This window comes from Atractosteus spatula, chromosome 1 (assembly GCF_055471065.1).
Source record: "Atractosteus spatula isolate fAtrSpa1 chromosome 1, fAtrSpa1.hap1, whole genome shotgun sequence".
NCBI classification, from domain to species: Eukaryota; Metazoa; Chordata; class Actinopteri; order Semionotiformes; family Lepisosteidae; genus Atractosteus; species Atractosteus spatula.
In genome coordinates this window covers 47,792,009-47,812,476 of record NC_142706.1, presented here as the reverse complement: position 1 = coordinate 47,812,476, position 20,468 = coordinate 47,792,009, and the positions used below count along the sequence as shown (strand labels likewise).

General features: G+C 35.2%; 1 protein-coding gene across 2 annotated transcripts in view; it reads right to left on the bottom strand.

Annotated features, from left to right (window-relative positions):
• Nucleotides 1-20,468, bottom strand: part of LOC148840988 (protein phosphatase 3 catalytic subunit alpha) — a 173,421-nt gene that overhangs the window by 48,071 nt on the left and 104,882 nt on the right. For both annotated transcript variants that reach the window (XM_088907368.1, XM_088907445.1), the window contains exons 3-5: nucleotides 6,392-6,516; nucleotides 5,656-5,767; nucleotides 2,317-2,462 (exon numbers count right to left, since the gene is read on the bottom strand). In XM_088907368.1, the coding sequence (XP_088763494.1) occupies nucleotides 2,317-2,462; nucleotides 5,656-5,767; nucleotides 6,392-6,516 (383 nt within the window). The remainder of the gene's footprint in view (nucleotides 1-2,316; nucleotides 2,463-5,655; nucleotides 5,768-6,391; nucleotides 6,517-20,468) is intronic.

Sequence of the window (20,468 nt, the reverse complement as noted above, 5' to 3'; positions counted from 1 at the left end):
ATGCCAATAAAGCACCTTGAACTGAATTGAATTGAATGAAGGGGGGGGGGGGGGGGGGCGAGCGAGAGAGAGAGTTTTTTGCCCTCTGTCAAAAAACCCCAAATCACTCGGGGCAGAGACTCTGGGGGGATCATTGTGTGGTACAGAGCGGAGCTCAGTCACTCCATACAAGTAGTAAAGAGAGAAGAGTCAACAACTGATTTAAGGACGATCTGTCAAAGTGCAATGAAATACAATATTGTTGTTGTTGTTATTGTTGTTTTTATCCTGTAAAGCGTTTTGAGAAGCCACCTTTAAAGGCGCTATATAAAAGCGCTGATTCTTATGGGATGTGTTTTCTTTCTTCTTTTTTTCAGCATGGTATAAACATATTACTTGATTCTTATGGATGCCCGGTTCCGCCGGGGATTCAAAAAAAATTTTTTTTTGAATCGCGTATCTAAGGAAATAGCAGTATAACCTTATTCATGCACAAACAGTGACATGTTACATTATTAATTTGGGTGTCTCCTCTTGCCAGAAAGCTCTAAATTGCAGTTTGAGTGCGGTTTTTGACTTTTTTTAAATTGCAACCCATAAATAAAGCTGATACTGCTTAGACTTTTAATTATTTTAAACTGTATTACAGCAGCACAATGCACAATGCAACGTAAATTGCAAAAATGCACTTGGAATCTGTCCAAGCCCTACTTTGTCAGGCATTTTCTTTTACTGTAACGGACATAAAAACTCCCTTGCTTTTAACAGTGCGTTTCATAATTTCTAACTACGAAAATTATTTAAACTGCGACACTTATCATTCAACCAGACCTCAAAATATCACAAGGATCCTCAAGAGCACACCAAAGACTGTATTAAAAGAATCGCGTATCTAAAGAAATTAATAAGATATAATTATATTCGTGTACTGCGACAGGGCTGTGTAGGGCTGTTTCACCTCTCTCTTCGAAGTCGGGAGACATTAGAGGCTTGCAACACCCGGACTGTGAAACCAACGCATTAGCACGTCAAAGCCCATTGAGGAGCCGGGCGCAATAATTGTTTTGTTCATTGATTTACTGATCTGCATTAATTACAGAAATCGAATTCCTGCTCTTTGCATTTGTCTGATTATGATTAAAAAAACACATATAATTAAACATGCGTTTGCGATTTAAATCAAAACGCGATTTAAATCAATATAAATGTTTATATTGTAACACATACTGTACAGCCTCCATTTCTCTATAAAAATTTAAAAGAGCGTGTGCGCAGCCTAAGAGGGGGGGTCTACTGTCAGTGACAGCTGACAATCCTCCATACACCCATGTGAAAATTTAATAATGCCAATGTAAACGTCGTATTTACAATTTGTTAATAATAGAAATGTTAAGTTCTCTAAAGCTTTGTGATAGTTGACCCAGGCAGCAAAAGATCAGCTGCACTGGTGAAATGCGACACCGAAGATATGATCAATAACCTTTTAAATCTGAAGGAAGATCTAAAGGGATCCCCCCCCACACACACACAATAGAAGCAGGAAGCAGAAGCAGGGACCGTTGTCAGAAGGGAAGAAGGTGACTATTCATTGTTATCAAAAATGACTTAAATTCAATCATGTTGTGATATTTAGAAATATAAAAGTCAATTAATTGTCCATAATATTGCTATTCTATTTTTTCAAAGAAATGTTTGTTAAAAGAAAAGTCGCGGCGCCAGCTGGATTTGAACACACAACCTGTAGGTTAGTAATCAGGCATGTAGACCAGTAGGCGAAACAGCCCTACACAGCCCTGTCGCAGTACACAAATATAATCAAATCATAAAAAATCATTTAAAATGACAGTTAGAAAGAATGTGGACCAGCGTAATACTTTGAGTTTACAGCTTGTCCAAAGTCATTCATTATTAATACTATTAGTAATATCTTCGGTAAAGGCTTTGATGCATAAATATTTCTGATAAAGGTAGGTTGTGTACTTTTGTCCAACTGAGCAATCTTGCTTTCATAAAATATACCAACTTTTTAATTACTGATGATTAACATGCTGTAATACACAGTTTAAATTTAAAAGCTCAAATGCTGTACATGAGAGGTTAAGCTTTATTGGCTCCTCCTGGTGGTTTTACAAGGTGATTCCGGATACTTTCCGGCATACCGCGTGATACTGCGTTTTGATGCGACACGCCCACCGGGGTTTACCGCGAAATACCCCACCCATTTTGAATGGCTGCATCTGTACATGTATCTGCACCCATGGTTATATAAGGCATTGATACTGTAATAGCAAAATTAGTATTAGGACATGGTAGAAATGCTAAAGGGTGTATACTTACTTTTCTGATGTCGTCTAGAGTATTGATTTCAGGAGACAAGCCTCCATGTACACAGAGAAACTGCTGGTTCATCAGGGCAGCCAAGGGAAGGCAGTCAAAGGCATCCATACATGAGTCGTATACTCTCTCTGAATACTTAATTTTACCTTTTGAGAAATAGGGCACAACAACACAAACAATTTAAGGAATAGACAAAACATCAAATTCCACCTTAAACTACAAATGTGGTTTGCCTTTATTATTAGCTGATATTTACTATTTATTTGTTTAAAATGTTAGCAAACAAGGATTAACACACAAGAATTAAGGCTTTTTTATACATTTGAACTTCACAATATAAAAGTACATCCTCTTAAATGAGAAGTTCAGATGCTTCATGAAGCAGATCCGAATTCAATAAGTAGTTGCTCATAAATCCCTATGTTAGAATGTGTGTTCATCCAATTGTTTTTCAAAGTATGACTAATGTAAAGACAACATTCGTATTGTCTTGCATTAAAGTGTTGTGGTATTTCATAATTCTGAGTTATACACATCAGTATATTTCAGAAGAGACATGGGATGGAAAATTCAATTTCTGTAACTGAAAAACTCATGAGTTAACCTGACAGGCTAAAAGAACTTACTCTTTTTAGTCTTGAACATAGATAACTATGAAGCCCCCTGACAGAAATTTTCAAAATTCTCAAATGCATTGACACAGTGAACCCACCTGACTTAAGAGCATATAAGCGGAAACTACAGAGAAATATATATAAAACATAGAGAAGGAGGCATATTTTAGAAAAGAGGTTGTAGGAGTCTAGAACAAGCCAATTACCCATGCTGTCGAATTAATACCTTGGCTTCTTCCAACAAATGGCTGCTTGCGATCCTTGCATCACTTACTCTCCTCTAGTCTTATGTTCATTTGTGTTGCTAAAGAAGGCTCTATTAAACTGTACATGTAGTAAGCGCATTTGGAACCTTAAACAAGTACCATGTCTTTAGACAGCAAGCTGTTGGTGTTTAAGTAAACTAGAAAACTGCAGTGTGTTGTAGAAACTGATCCACTAGGATACTCCAAGCAGTAGTCTGATGAGATCCTTCAGCAAACCATAATAGCCAAGACAACAAGGTTAGACAAATGGCTTGTTTATAACCTTTGTAAGTGTATATGACCTTCCTGATTAACTGATTGATATGGTTATTTATTTATGGTTCCTTTGGAGTTTGTTCCTGTGGCGCACTATAATTCACAAATGGGAATGGTAACAACCATTACAATACACATCAGATATCCCTAAAATTACAAGTTCTGATCTGACAATTTCAAGACATTGATGTTGAAATTTGCATAATTCTAACCTTGGGAGATGAACAAGTACATGATTTTTTCCATTCTTGACTGTAGATTCCAATCACAAATCACTAACCTCTGACATTTCTGACACAGAGTAAACAGGGTCACATAGCTAATACTATTGGAAAAGCATTAGGAGGAAGGGATCATATTTAAATTAAAGGAAGATGTCAATGTTAACAGAAACATATTAGCATTGCAAATATATGGTATTATAGAGCAATAAACAATTTGTTATCTCTAAAATGATTTTTGAATTCTAATGGAATGTATTTGGTAAATTAAACAATCTTTTTACAATTAGACATACTATATACCATTTACTACAGAGCAAAAAATTCTATAACTTTTATGTCAGTATTAAAAATATATTTAATATAACATTACTTGGAACATCACAGGAAGCATGAGACTGAAAGTAGAATTTCAAGCAATTTCAGATTAAGAAAAAAATACAAATGAGCAATCTAACCTGCTGGTGGTTTGTTTTGAAAACTGGAATGAGAATGCTAAGTGAACTAAAATGGTCAATAAAAATGTTGATGGATTTTAAGATGCTCAATACTATGTAATGAGTACTACCTGGGTGTAATGATGTTGATATGACAAAACACCTCCTCAGAAAGAAACAATACAGAATATCTGGTCTCAATACTGGTGGAATGCTGTTGGTTGTAATACGAATTGGAATACAAATACAATTGGAGAAGTACATGCCCCATGAAATAAAAAATGGATGCATACTGTATTTGCACTATGCAACATAAAACTCTATAGTGAATATAATTTATACAATGTGTTACGTCCCAGTGTGTGGTCCATGTGTGTTTTGTTGCTATGTTCCACACTTCCTGACCTTGATTGTTCTCCCTCCCCCATTGGTCCATCATTACATCATTGTTTCCCTGTGATGTCATCATCAATCAGCTTCTCAGCCAATCAGAGTGCAGCTTATTTACTTTATAAGTTAGACGTTTACTGAATGAAGGGGCCTTTCGTTTGACTTTGGTCCCCCTTGGCTCAGCTTCAGTTTAGTTTGTGTGTGTTTTCGTATAGCTTCAGCCTTTGTTGGTTTGTGTTTTTCTCGTACTTTTGTTTGGTTGTATTTATCATTTATTTTGCCATTACCTTGCCCTAACGTGTTATATCAACCTCTGTGTTCTTTTGTACCCTGTTCCCATTGTCTACTCATGTTTTCCCTTATTTGTATTCCTAGTTCACTAGTGTATTTATATGAACTTTTGTGTATAGGGTTAGTTTAGGTTGTTGGGTACATTCTGCACAAGTAGTTGATCTCTGTATTAGTAACACTAGTTTAGGACGGGTAAGTGCTGTTTGTCTCGTATGGTTTTGGGTAGTCAGTGAAGGTTAGCTAGGGCGTTTGAAGACTTGTTTCGGGTTTTCTTTTGTAGTTAGGTCAGCTTTCCCTCACTTTCTTAGCCAGCTCCATTTTGTTTGTTATTTTTTCTTTGGCTCCGCTCTTGTTCCCTCTCCCTGTGTGTTATTGTGTCTTATATTACGTACCAGTCACCTATTCACCTTAAAATAAATAAAAATAAATCACTTTTGCACCAACACTTGTTGTCACACTTCCTAGTCCCTCATCAGAACCTACCTGCATCCAAAAATTATCCTAAATGTTACACCCCTTTACCCCTAGACACGTGGGGTCGTAACACAATGTTACAGTATTTTGTAAAGTAAAAGGCTTGTGACAGTCTTTTACAACTTAAAAAAAATATTCTACATAAAAGTTCTATTTTTACCTTAAAGTAAACTGCTGCTCTGTTTTCCAAAATTATTTTCATTTTTTATTTGACCATTATAATCATGCAGACCTATAGTTTAACAAAGATATATTACATTGTTTTTAATATGATTATGTTTTATATTTTTGAGGGGCAAGCTAATTTTAGTATCGGGCCAAGACAGACTGGATATTACCTAGATCCCCACCTACTTGAAATGTGCTCCAATTAATTCTAAATGATACTTACATTCTTGCTTAAATGTGAAATACTCTGTTAAATGTCTACATTCATGGTTCCCACGAAGCAAAAACAGTGTTTTGGGATAAAGAATTTTTAAGGCCCATAAGTACAGCACACACTGAAAGGAAAAAGACAAAGACAGTTATGAAAAGGTAATTAACCAGGAAAGCAGCTACTTGTTCACACTTGTATTCATTTTAAGTTTTACACATCTGTCAAAATCCAAAAGTTTGGCATATTTTCATGCAGTGATTACAAAAATGTTAATAAATCAACAAACAAGAAAAAAAAAACAATATTAAATAAATAACTTTTAAGGAGACAAAGTTCAAGTGCTTTGAATAACTGACTATGATGAGATAATTCTGTAGTATAGTTCTTAAGATTAAACATTTATAGTCAGATTAAACATTTTTAAAGGAAATATTGTTATTAAAATCAAAGCCAAACAAAACTGCAATAAAATAGTCACAATTGCTATTTTTGATAGTCTCTTAGGTAATGAGGGAATGCTTAACTTAATAGTCAAATTGTATATTGAAGAGGAATGACTGAATCACTTCAAAGAACCAACCATTCAAAAGTGGTTCATCTCTTTTTAGAAAGTAAATTTCCTAACAACATTTTTAACTCTGTACCTAAACTTCACTGAACCAGACAAGGCCTATATACTTTAAATAATGAAAATTCATAGTGCATGTTGGGGTTCAAGACTTTTTTAAAAAAGTAAAAAAAAACTTACTTCAATACTGAAATATCCTCTGTCCACATAATCCCCTAAAAAAAGATAACGTGTGCTGGCTGGAGAGCCTCCCACCTCGAAGAGCTTCATTAAGTCAAAGAACTGCCCATGAATATCCCCACAAACTAGAAGAAAAGGGAAAAATGATGGCAATGTTATTGCAATGTTATTGCTTTTATGAGCGGCAGTCAATTGCACACTTGAATAGAATGGATATCCCATGTTTTGTATGAATTGCTATGAAATCATTTTTAAAGGAGTTTTAGCCCCAGAATGAACATTTCGAGTGTTGTACAAAGACCAATAGCTAATACTCATCTCAATACTCTGCATGTCTTTTAACTTTGCTAGAGCACAACAATGCTGATATTCACAGCTAATGAAATTCAGTTGTACTGACCACAGGAACTCAAACACTAGATCAGACTTCCAGGCTTGTTTTACTTATGATGTGACCCAGAGCTAAAACAAGAAAACTGGAAAGTATGAAGTGAAACCAATCCCCTGTCCCTTGTCATATCTTGCATCTGTGCAAGAAATCAGATGCTTTTACTTAAGTTTTGTCCATTACGATAAAGTATTCTGATGTTTAACACAATCTCGATTTCCGTCACGATAGACATTTAAACATTTAGATTTGAAAGAACACACAAAACACCTATTACTAAAATATATTATAATATATTGCAATGAAAATCAATTTTGGTGATTTTATGAAAGTCAAAGGTATGCTGAAAACTTATTTTTTTACAAAAGCTTGGTTTTGTACTTGCAGAAGTATATACTGTACCTGGTACTAGGCTTATGTTTTTACACTAAATACTGTTTACCATGAAAAACCAATGTTATAACAGCACCACTGCCATGAACTGTAGAAACATTTTCCCTTTCCTTCATGCTAATATCCTGATGTGCCGTGCAAAGGAAGGACATGCTATGGGGGGCAAGAGGAATCATGTGCTCACAGTTCACCTACTGTATGCTTCTAGGTTGGATTCAGAGTTAAAGTGAACCTTCACCAGGACAAATGACTTTCTTCTAATGAACAGGTGTATAATATCGCAATACAAACAGTATTATGAGTTTAGCTGTCTAGTAATGTGCCTGCTCATTTTTTCATTTGCCATTTTTTTGTAAGCCTCTTAGATTCATTTTCACTTCGTATTATTTGTTTCCTCTCTTTAAATGGCTGGCAAGTACTAGTTGAAAGCATATAATCCTTTGTAAACCAGACTTCCATCTGATCAATGGCATATTCTTCTGGTAGTTTAGACATTTAGAATAAATATTTTGCATTGTAAAATATCCATCCATCCATTTTCTAACAGCTGCTTCCATTTTAGGGTTGCAGGGAAGCCAAAGCCTATCCTGGCAAGCAATGGGCACAAGGCAGGATGAATCCTGGTTGGGACACCGGTCCATTGCAAGGCACACAAACACAAACACACACACTCACACCAGGGCCAATTTTTTTACAAGTCAATTCACCTACCAGTATACTGTATCTTTGGACTGTGGGAGGAAACCAGAGCACCTGGAGGAAACCCACAAGAACGAGAGAATATACAAACTCCATGCACATATCAGCCCAGGAATTGAACCCAGGGCCCCTGTGCTTTGAGACGGCAACGTTTACCACTGTGCTAACGTTCCGACTATATTGGAATATTATACTGTGCTTTTAAAGCTCCACTGCAAAAGTGGTGAAGTCTGATGTTTTTCAGGTGTTTTTTTTGTGCACTCCAAACACTACCCCAAACATATTTTTTCTTTTATAATGCGGGTGTTTTACTACTGTTTATTGGTTATATTAAAAGCCCCATAAGTATGCATAAGTACGATCAACAACTTGGTTTAGTTTGGACTAGTTTAAAACCACAAAACTAATTTTGTTCATGCTCTTGTTCAAATTAAAATCTTTACGTGAGAAAAAAGCAAAGATGATGCTCCCTGGTGTCCAACTCATGGTTAACCATAGTTTTTCAACAGTTATCTACTTGGAAGTCCTTTTATGCCATTTTTGTATTTGTTTCCTTTTATCAGTTCCAATGCAACAAACCAGAAGGGCTGAAATTCAAGGTGCTGAAAGTGTTTTTTAAGAAATATATACCCCAAATTCAACTCTGTTTTTTTCTCCCTATCCACAGTGAAAGCTAACTCCAGTGTAGTGAAGCAGAATATTTTAATGAAGTGCAGAAGGCCAAATAAAGGAAAAAGCTGTGCTTCTGCCATTCTACTTACACAGAGACAGTGAAAACAATCACAAAATACAAAATTGTGCTTACTGTTACTGTGATAATCTAAAAGACTAGAATACCAACATCCAGGGTCTCTGTACTAATTAAAAATATTTTGCCTTGTATCTTTAATAAAGAATATTATGTGCTCAAAACATTTACAGAAAATTTAAAATGAAAATTTAATTAGCCACTTGGGCAGAGCTGTGCCAAGATTTCTCAGTAGATTTTACTTGCTGGCCTATCTTTAAAAAAAGGTTTGTTTTTTTGTCACAATTATTTAAAAAAAGGCCCATTGAAGTTCTGTCCAGAGAATGTAAAAGCCAGATTAGGAGTGATACATGGTTTCTTCCAAACCCATCTATTGCTTCTAGGTTATAACTAGGCTCCTAGACACTATCCATACTTTGCATGCCACTGTCTTACATACATTTAAATTGGAGTGCACATAAATATATGACTTTGATTCAACACCATTTTTGTAATATTATATTAGCAGATTCACGCAGGGTAGAAGATACTCAATATTTCAGTCAATGCATTACTGATAAGACAGGGTTGTCAATTCCAGGTTTTGATCCGAACAAGGCTTATTTATTTAGAAACTTACTCTATGTTACAACTCTTTCATTTCTTAGGTTTTTAAATCAGAAAATGTTTTGTAACACAAGTTGAAAAACAATATAGATATAAAGCAAAAAACACGTTTAGCACCTATTATAACATAAAGGCTAATTATGAATTTCTGAAAAATCGCTAATATGTCTGGATAACAAAAATTAAAAAAAATAATTGAAGATGCTTGAAAAACTGATGAATTATTTATTTCTATTTGGGTCTGACAGACAAAAAAGGTATCTTCTTTTTCAGATTAAAAGGGAGCAGTGAAGGCCTTTTATGTCATGCATGGCCTGAAGGGTGGGACAGTGTATCTCAAATAGGCAAAATGGATCAAGCATAAGACTACTCAATATTTAATGTAACTGTTGTTTCAGCTAATATATTATTAATTTTGTCAATGAAATTTAATTCATAGGAGTTGCTTTTATGGTCATATAATCTGTAGTGTTGTTCTGTGTTGTCCTGTTCTGGTTAAAGTGCTTAATTTTGTATTGCAGCACACTATAATTTTAAAATCTTATTTGTATAAATAAATGTACACACTGGAAACTCTTATTTTACCCACAATGCTTACAATAAAGAGCATAAATACTGATGTGTTTAAGGGTTGGATTAAATCTAAACACCACAGGCTAATGGAAAAAGTTGAAGTTCTTGTATGATAAAAAAAGGAAAAACCTAAAAAAGGAATCTTTAAACATAACAAATCATTTACAATTGAATGGTTGGTGATGTAACCATACATTTAAGTTCAACAGTACTGATCAATTCCGAGACAATTCTAGTAGTGGTTTGCTCTTTGTGCAAGGTCATTATGAGTTTACACATTGTGTGAGTGACACAAGACTCAGCTGTGATGAGCAGATGTTCAAATACGAGCAGAGGCATTGCCTATTCAATGCTCTCCAGACTTCCAGCAGGTTGATGTGATGGAACTGCTCATTCTTTCTCCATTCTGACTGGTTAACTTGGGTCCTACTGGTTCCTGGGGGTACAGGTTGCACTTGGGTGCAGGAAAAACACTTGCTCTCCCAAAGCTCCAGTGTCACAACATTGGATGGTATGATTAAGGACTATGAGGATGTGCTTGTGGCCTCTAGAGGTCTTTGGCAGGGAACTGCCTAAATCTATGTGCAGACAGGTTTGGGTCTAGCCAGGTGAGATTAAATTCTCATATGTACAAACACAGCTGTATTACTCTACCCTGTTTCTTATCTCCCTTAAGCACTCTCCAAACAGGTAGCTATGGACCTGCTGCATCATGATATTTTAATGTTTCTGGGGATCTACAAGTTGGTAGCCTTCCCCACCATTAATTTCCATACAAAAAGTCATTATTCATTAAGAAAGAGATTGAACATTTTCCTAAACCCATCAACTGGCACCCTATTTATAACCTGTTTATATTATAACCTATTTATAGCCCTAATATATCTCAAAGTGAGATCCTCAAGTTGGTCACTTGAGGTTTCAAGTGAGGAGTTACTCTCCCAGTCCTCTTACAGTTCTTGCCAGACTGGTAGGTTGAGTGAGACTGAGGTTCCAGCTTCCTCTGCTCTCCAGGATTCATGGAAAAAGCCTCTCAAGGGTTTACTGTCACACTGTTTCTCTGTTTTAGTGCATACTTCCTCTGTTTTGGCCTGTTTTCCGTTGGTCCTGACTATAGTTTACTGGGAGCTCCTAAGTAATTTTGCTAGCACCACTAACTCCTGGATTTCAAGGTAGCTATTACAAAGACCCTGTCTTTTAAAGGAATGATCAGGTCCTGGGCCATTTCTCTCTTTTGTGCATGAGGTTTCCAACAAGGCTTGGAAGCCTGGAAAGTTGTCTAATTATCATGGAGTAACATACAATAGTTATCACATTAATCTAATGGGCTTAATCCAGAAGATCTACCTGGCCATGGTTTACTTCCATTGACTGCTGGTAAAGCCCGTTAGTTAAATAGCAAGGTCTCTCCAATCAGGATCACTGCACTGGCCAGGTCCACAGGAACTTGAATCTTCCTTCCATTTACTTGGATGGTCACCTAAAATGTCTTAGTTGGGTTGTTTCAGTGACTAAGAGAAGAGGCCTGGTGTTCATTAAAGGGCACCCCCAAAACTAACAAATTGTGCCCTAGCAAAGGTTGTCTTTGGAGAGGGAGAGGGTTTCCTTGCTGCTGTAACTTAATTTAAATTTCTGGGAAATGCTTCCCCTATTCTGGAATAAAGGGTCAGTCACCATTTAGGGTAGGTAGAGTGATAGGGAGTCCTGTTGAAATGCACAGTGAGATGGTGCTATAGTGGACTGTTAGTAGGACCTATTTCAAAGGCATTCAGCCAACTAAATTGATTATAGTCACTCAATGCAAGATTACTGTTTGGTTGGGTTGTGCAGGGAGGACTCACTAAGAATGAGAAGGTTGATCACAGAACTCACCCTGTGCTCAGATACCATTACTTATTGAACCCTCACAAGCAACATTTTTGTGTGTATTAGACAATAATTAAGTTGCAGGAGGTCTTGGGATCCTCCAGTAGCTATTGTTGGGATTTTTTTCCTGAGTTTACCTCAGTATAAATAATCTGTATTCTTTGTCTAGTAGTCCTTTAATTTTTATATAGCTAATACTGAATGTCACTATGTTCCTCAAATCATTTTTTGGTATTTTACTTGAATTTCGAATTCTAAGTTGAATTTCTTATTTCTAAGTTGTATAATTTTACAAGCAACATAACTCTCGTAAAGCAAAGAAATGGCAAAATGGTATTTAACCTCCCTTAAAATTTTACATGCAAGCACTCTTTAGAAGGAAACAAAAACACAGAAATTCACACCAATATTGAATGTTTAGAAAGGCATAAAGGGGTCATTTAGGAGGCAATGCTATTTGCATCACTCTGATCCACTTCTTTGCAAAACTCTTTCAGATTGAAGTGAATCTAAATACTTACTGTACATCATCTTAGTTTACATTTTTTAAAGGTTATATTCTTCAGTGATTGACCTTATAAACAATTTAAACATGCTTATATGGGTGTTAGGCATTAATATTTTGCTTCACTTTGTCCTTTTAAATTCTTTATGTAACTTGCCTTCGAGGGCAGTATCACATTCTCAGTGCTCCTAGCCTTCAAGCCCATTAAAATCAGTCACTTTATAACATAGCTGCTACCCTTCCACTTCCAGCAGCACACTCAAATTAGCCAACCATGCATTATCATAATTTAGTTTCTTCAGATGCAATCCCATCTGGCCTGCATTTCCTTGAACATTAAATTTTAACTCATTCTTTCTTTCTTGCATCCGATAATAAAGAGCTGGAAAGTCATATAGTTTAGCTTTGTTCTGACTCAGCAAAAAGTCCAAGTGTTTCTATTTCATTTACAGTCACAGTGAGACCTATACTTTTACATATATATTATATAATACATATAATATATACTGTACAGTATGTAGCAATGAAGGAGACAAATTACCAAATAATTGCATCAATACAAACAATTAAGATATTATCTTATATATCTACATGGTAATTTTACTTATTATATTTCACTTACATTTTTGTTTGCATAGTTTTAGCATTGTAGAATGAGTGATTATCGATACCTGACCCCAAACATAAGTCTTGGAGAAATCCAAGACTGTAATGCCACAGGTAGAGCTTGAAATGATAAAGATAACATTACTCTTGTGTAGCTTTCTCTCATTGTAAATATTTTGTTAAGCTACTCTGGAATTTAAAACTATTGTGTCATTCTGTACTTCATTATAGAATAAATAAGCCACTTTGAAATTAAAAAATGCAAAAAGATGTAACCTTTGTTCTTTTACGTTTTAGAATAAAACAACCCAGAATTAAACTACTCACTGTAATTGAAAATTTGTCCATCATACTTTGAAAGATTATTTCTAAAACACAGCAGCCCTTCTTCATTTTTGTGTTTGTAATATCACCTAACTGTAAGCAGTATGAAAAGAACATATTTTTCTGTAAGTTTAAATTTCAAAATGGATTTGTTGTAGATAACAGACCAACTCAGAGAAGGGCACAAAGAAAAAAAGAAACATCACATCTATGGTTCTGATAACAGAGTAAAACTACATTAATAAGAAATGGCATGGAAAGTGGTATAAATGAGAGGAGGCCATTATGCCCATCTAGCATATGGTAATACTGTAGTAATAATACTGATATAACATCCACAACCCCTTGCTATTATTTTGTTTGATATTTTTAATTTTTTCTCTTCAAAGACCTCACTTGAACATTAACAAGGTTAATGAGGCCGATCTGCATAGGCAAAGGAAAATCCTGATGATAACCTCATTCATTTAATAATTTCTCATTCGTGTCAATCGGATTGAATAGGATTCACCATTACTTGACTTCCATATAAAATTCTCCCTTCCCTGCTTTGAGAATGATCGGTTACTTTTCTTGTGTCTTCAAAATAAGGGACAAAGTACTCATGCTTGCCTGAAATATTTCCTCTCTCCTTGGAAAAGCTCAGAGCTGAGGCTTCTAAAGTTCTGCCAATTACAAGTCAACTCTGGGGAGTGGGCTTACATTACCTGAAACCATTCTGACCCTTGCATATGTCAGTCTGGAATGACTTTCAGTCGCATGGATTTTGCCTTGTTTCAAGCACAGCTCTCTAGTGGTTTCTTGTGAATAAAGAAACTTAAATTGATCTTCTTTAATACCTCAAGTCTATTACCGACAGGGTGGGGAGAGGACATTTTTAAGTTGAGAGGAAAACATACACAATCTTTGAGAAATAATGGGGAAAAAACTATTCTGTTTTAGACTATTATACTTGAATAGGTTACAGCATCCACTACATTGTATTGTATGTGGTCAATAAATATTCATAGCAAGGATTACAATGTCACAATTGCCCTTTTTGTTCTTTTGAAGGACTATGCAATTAAGAAATAAAAATATCATGCTGCAGTTAAAAAAGAGCAGCCTTTTCTGACCATGATTTGAAAATATTTCTACACTTTACTGCATCTACAATTGTTTCTACTGTTGCATAACTCACTAAAGAAGATCTGTATTTTAAAGATATCTTGGGAAATATGACAGATATAAGGACTTATAATTAAGGTCTCTCAACAGACTTTTGAAAAACAATTTATTGGTGGCTAGTATTTGCGGTTGTGAGTCCCTACTGAAAAAAAAAAAACATCTCCAATGATTTGTGGAAGCAGATGGATCATAATTTTGATTTTACCATGTTTACACATTCATAATCTTTTTAGAAACATGATATAATGTTGAAATGGCAGGAATGGCCTTTTTGTTGTTTGTTTTTGTCTTGTTTGCCAGTAGACAGCTGCTCGAATGCCTTTACAGTGCTTTGAGCACAAATGATACATTCATCTCTTCTATTCTTTATTATGGCACATAAGATACAGCAAATGTGAAAAAAATAATGAGTATAGTGACTGCAACATGTTTCAAATATATTTAAAATTAGTCTTTCCTGTTCACAATCCAAAATAAAAAGGCCAATAGAAAATGTTAAGTGAAAATTAATTACGATAGATATTTCTTAAGTAATAAATCTTATGGGCTGTTTAAAATAGAAATTATACTAACCATCCATTCATTTTCTAACCACATCTTCCAATTCAAGGTCATGGGGGAGCAAGAGCTTATCCCGGCAAGCAATGCTTGCAAGGCAAAATACACCCTGGACAGGATACCAGTCCAGTCACAGGACACGCAGGCGTGCACTATGGTCATTGTTTCCAGACGTCAATTAACCTAGCAGTATTTTTTTGGATTGTGGGAGGAATCTTGATTACCCAGAGGAAGTCTATGCAAACACGGGAAGAACATACAAACTCCACATAGACTGCACCCCAGGTCTGGAATTGCAATGCTAACCACTGTGACACCTTGTCACCTATACTAATCATTTCAAATATTAATATAGCACACTGAATTTTGTTGCCAAACTCTTCTGCAATTAACCTTATATATATATAATAAAGAGCAACCCATGTTGAGCTCATATTTAAAGAACTGTATCTGTAGTGTACTATGACCTATACATCATGAGAAGAATATATACAGTACAGTACCCATTTACTTCATGCTCGGATCATGCACCTTTCGATCTGTATGTGAGTGTATGTGCAGAAAAAATATCTCAGGAAGATTTGACTGAGCTATTCAAAATCCTAACAGTATACACCAACACCAACCTCTATTTCAAATACAGTAGAGACACAAAATACCAGAGGATACATAGTAATTAAGTTCAAGTACATTGAGGACTGAAAACAGGAGCCACTTTTTCACACAAAGAGATGTGGGCGTACAGAACAAACTGCCAGAGCATGCTGGGAATGTTGATCCACAAGAAGCTTTCAGGAAACAGCTTGGCAAAGTCCTTGCATCAAAAGGTTACTAGCAAATAAATAAGATCATTTTCACTATTTAACAGATCAGTACATGTTTTTATGCTTCTTGTGCACATCATCTGGAATAATCCAATTTCTAAATGTTAAAATTTAAGTGCTTTTTGAAAGCCATTTGTAAACACATTAACTGTACAAACATTTTAAAAAATAATGAACAAAAACTTTTTAATTATCTGAATCTTACTTCACAAATTTCTTGGTTATTGGTAGATGGAATAAAGGAGTAGAAAAGTGTCTTAATTTAATCTACAGAATGGTTTAAAAAAAACAATATATAATTTCAGGATATTATTGTGAAATATTCTGTTCCACATCTGGCTAAGGCAACTGAAGTTTCAAATCTAGCCAGATTAAAAAAAAGTTTTTGACCGCCAAGACTATTATTTTGATAATTTCTAGAATGGTAGAAAACAATGTATAGAAATAATGTCTGCACACCTTAATGTGCTCATACACAAGCAGCCAAGTAAATACACTCTAGCAGCTGACCATCTCCATGGAAACATTGCTCATTGGCATGGAAACTGTCTGTCACTGGCTCAGTTAACAAAAGAAATTTCATAAGCTTTTCACTGAAGACAGAAAAACAGGAAAAACCCTTGTATAGCAAGTACGCAGCTACATTTCTCTCATCTACAGACTCAAATATGTCAAGTTTTGATAAGCTTTCATTTGTTAAAACTACCAACATATCACTTTTTACTTTTTGACTGAAGAATATAAAACTACAGAGATTCCAAAGATCCTAGTAATGCAGCCCATACCTTATAGTCAGCCAACAGGAGATCATAAAAAATAATATTTGAAAAGATGCAAGTGCAGTTGTTAATAGTAATTGTAATAATAATAATAATAATAATAATAATAATAATAATAATGATTATGATTATGATGATAGTGGTATTGGTAGTTTTGACCCACTTAGACCGTAAGACAGGGTTTGCAGGGTTTTTGCCTCCAACAACACAGCTAGGCATTTGTGTACTAAAACACTTAGTTACTAGTTAACTTTAATTTACACATTGACTACAATCCAACATTCAAAAGCTTTATATTTAAGCTGCAATTGCAATTAAATGGACAACTCAGTTGTTCTTACACAATAATTCATACATATTATTAATAAAAAGACCCAAAAATGTACAACTCGAAAAACAAGAAAAAACAGAATGTATCCAATAGGATATGAATGCATTCTAGATTTCAGAATCAAACCACAGCTGAATGTGAATTATAGGAGTGTGATCTAAGATGACATTACAAAGGCTGTGGGATGGACTGACTATGCAGTACAGGCATAGCTACACAAATAAAAATGAAGAAAATGACATATACTTTACAAAAAGAATTAGTTTTTCAGCAGTAACACCAATCTTCAGTTCTGTGAAATTATTTTAAAAAAATACAAAAGGTATTAAAACGAATCCTTGTCAGCAATCTTTATTCTGTTTTAGCTAATGACTTCAGTTTGGCTCTAGTCAGGTGTGAAGATGATGTGCATCAGGGACAGCTCATTCCACAGAAGGATAGAGGCAATAGACTATGCTGCCCATTATCAAGTGAATCCATAATACCTATATACAAGGAGAAGATAAAAACATCCACTGTCCTTAACATTAGACTGAGAGAATCTTATTTCAGAAAAACATCATCACATTATCCTAATGACAAGCATTTTAATGTCAATTTTAAAATATCAAGCTCCCATACCATATATTGCATTTCCATGATTAGGTTGACTAATAAAGACTAGATGTAGCATGTCAAATGCTAAAACAAGAGCCATACTTATTATGGTTTCAGGGTGAATGCAAATTAAAAGAATAAAACAAACATAAGAGGATTTAAGGGTGCTGGATTAACGGGCACCACTGTACTAGCTGTAGCTAATGAAGAATATATATGATTTAAAAAAGAAAACCGAGGTAAATAACATGCATCCATTATAAAAAGAAAGTTCATTATAGACAGCTACAGTACTGTATAAATAATTACATACAATACAAGTTACAATGCCACGAGGCAGATTACAATAAAACTGACAAAGTCACTTACAGTATCAATACTGTGTGTAAACCATTAAAAAAGAAAATGGCAAAATGCCTAAAAACATAGTTTATTGAGTTTAAAATACTACACTATACCTACACTACACTACAATACTACACTAAGCAAAAGAGGGTCCTGTTTTCAAAAAGAGCTTTCCTTTAATTAAAGTAACCAAAATACATTTACAGTACTACACATTTTTTATGATAATACAGCTGTGCAGTCAATACATAGGACAGACTCTGTTCAAATACAGAAAACAGAAGAAATATGATGCTCTCACTTCTGTGTCAGCTCTGCACATGGTTATTGCCACCACATTAGCAAGACTTAAAGTAATAAGGAGGGAAACGATTTTGTTAAAATACTGCAGCAAATTTAATCTTCAAACGCAGGTTCAGTTTAAATATTGGGTGCAGTATACTGGTGAGAAATTACATTACTTCATATTAGGGTGATAACACCTAATCTTCTATTACACCCTGGCTATAGTGTATAGAGCCTATCCATGCATTCAGTATTTCACACTCTAGGCGCAACACACAACAAATCTGACACCTACGCCTGACTCTGTGTTTATATACTGTAGCAGCTGAAGTCCTGTACATCTGGTGTCCTAGTTATGTGATTGAGGAATACAGCATTGTAAACCATGCAGTCAGGGTTGGGAAATGGATTTCTCCTTCTAATCAGATTCTGGAAGCAGGAATTGCCAATGCATGTAACCTGATGCAAATACATGTCAAATCCAATCTCACTACCACTAATGAAGCACTCAGGCTGCATTATTTTTTGGATGCAACGTGCAGGTCTGCTGAATTTCTGCTGTGCCTATGTGAGTGTGATCTGTGGTCAGAAGGGTGACCACAGATCTTTCTGCAATTCAGAAAGGAGGTTTTCTGAATTAACTGCGTATTCTACACATTTGTCATAAAACCTTTGCGGACTACAAACTCATTTTCAGCTCTGACACAAAAAAAACGTTACCCTCTGCTCAGAAATGGCAGCGCAGAGAGATATTCAAATGATCCGACTCATGAAAAAATTCTCACCACTCCAAATCTGTAGATTGTTTATGTGCAGTATTGGAGAACCAATCTCTGCTTCTTTCTACACACCGGGTTCAGAGAGATGCAATGAGTACAACAGCTGTGAATTAGAAAAATGAGGTGTGACTTACAGCACAGTTGTTACCATTTTCAGTGGATAAAAGCTGAAAATTGGAAAGCACTTGCAATCCCAGCAATGCATTGCTGCCTAAATGCATCAGGATAATATAGAAATAAATATGAGGAATAATTTAAAATCAAATTCCATCCTGACAGGAATAAATTACACCAGCACTTCCTAAACATGACCATTTCTTTGAGCAAGTAAACATACAGTATGTGATGACAGGGACATCACACAGGATATAAAGATGTTATGGTCTTTCTGCCCTTTAAAGCGAGAGCAGCATAGAGATTAGGTTAGAGCTCCAGATTCCATATTAAAGGTAGTCTTCAATGGATGAGGTTCTGCATTTAATTGCAATACAGTGCATCACTGAGCCAGTGCATCACATTGAGCCACATTGATTGTTTCAGTCCACAAGCTTGTAAAAAATGAGTACCAACACAGAAGGTAACCTAGCAATGTACTAGGTTAAGGGTTGGAATTAATCTTAAATCTTGTGTCACAGTTGAGATTTTACTCAATAATTTATGATCTGTAAATTACAGACTGATTAGCTCTTCACTAAATAACACATTTTCATCTATAGATTCTATAAACACTTAACAGTCAGATACCCTTCAATCATATACTGTATATAGTGCCTATACTTTTTTCTATTTATGTCAATATACATATGTAGTGCACAAAATAAAGTACATACATTCATTTACATTTTAGCAGAGTTGACACCTGCTATTTAAAATATCCACTACAGGTATATTTCTTGTGACTGTTTTACTTGATCAATTCTAGTTTCCCACTAGATGTTTTGTGATAGTTTCTGTGTAGTTTTGTGATAATGTCTGAGGAAAGGGCACATTCTGTCTTATATTAGGGAGGGAGTGTTTTGCAAAGCATTAATGTCCTCATCACTCCTAATCTAAATTGTGAAATTATGCAGGGTAAAAATGAACATTATTAAAGATATTCAGTATTTGTGACCAAAAAAATAAAATTTGAAAAGGAAATCGATTTTGAGAAGGGCTGCTTTGATATAAATTCTTAAAGTCAAAATGTCTCCTGTGCCACAGGCACAAATGTGTTTTAAACGAATGTGGGTGGTAAGTGAGTTCAAAATTCCTACGGTGCTACTTTTATTTAGCCAACCCAAACTTCTAGATCAGATATTGGTGTCTCACATAAGGGACTTTCATGGCAATAGCTGTTTTCTAAACTGGCATCATGTGATGCTCCAGTTACAAACATATGAACCCTTTTTTTTTAAATGCACTTGGTTGTCTTTTTTAAAATAATGACTTAACAATGTTATATTCTGGAAAGTAGTCAGCTTGAATCAGGAAATGATTAGATTTTTTTTACCATAAGAAAATTCCAATTAGTCTACTGTATTGTGACCCATGTACCAGATGGTGTACTCAATTTGCGAACCAGTGCAAGCAATGCTCACAATATGTACAATGTATCTTGGAAGTGTAGCACAACCTTGTCGGCAGCAATGTTGGGTCTGCTTTCATTGTGGTGCTGTAATACTTTGGGTGAATTATTTTGTGAAAGGCCAAGGAGCCTTACAACAG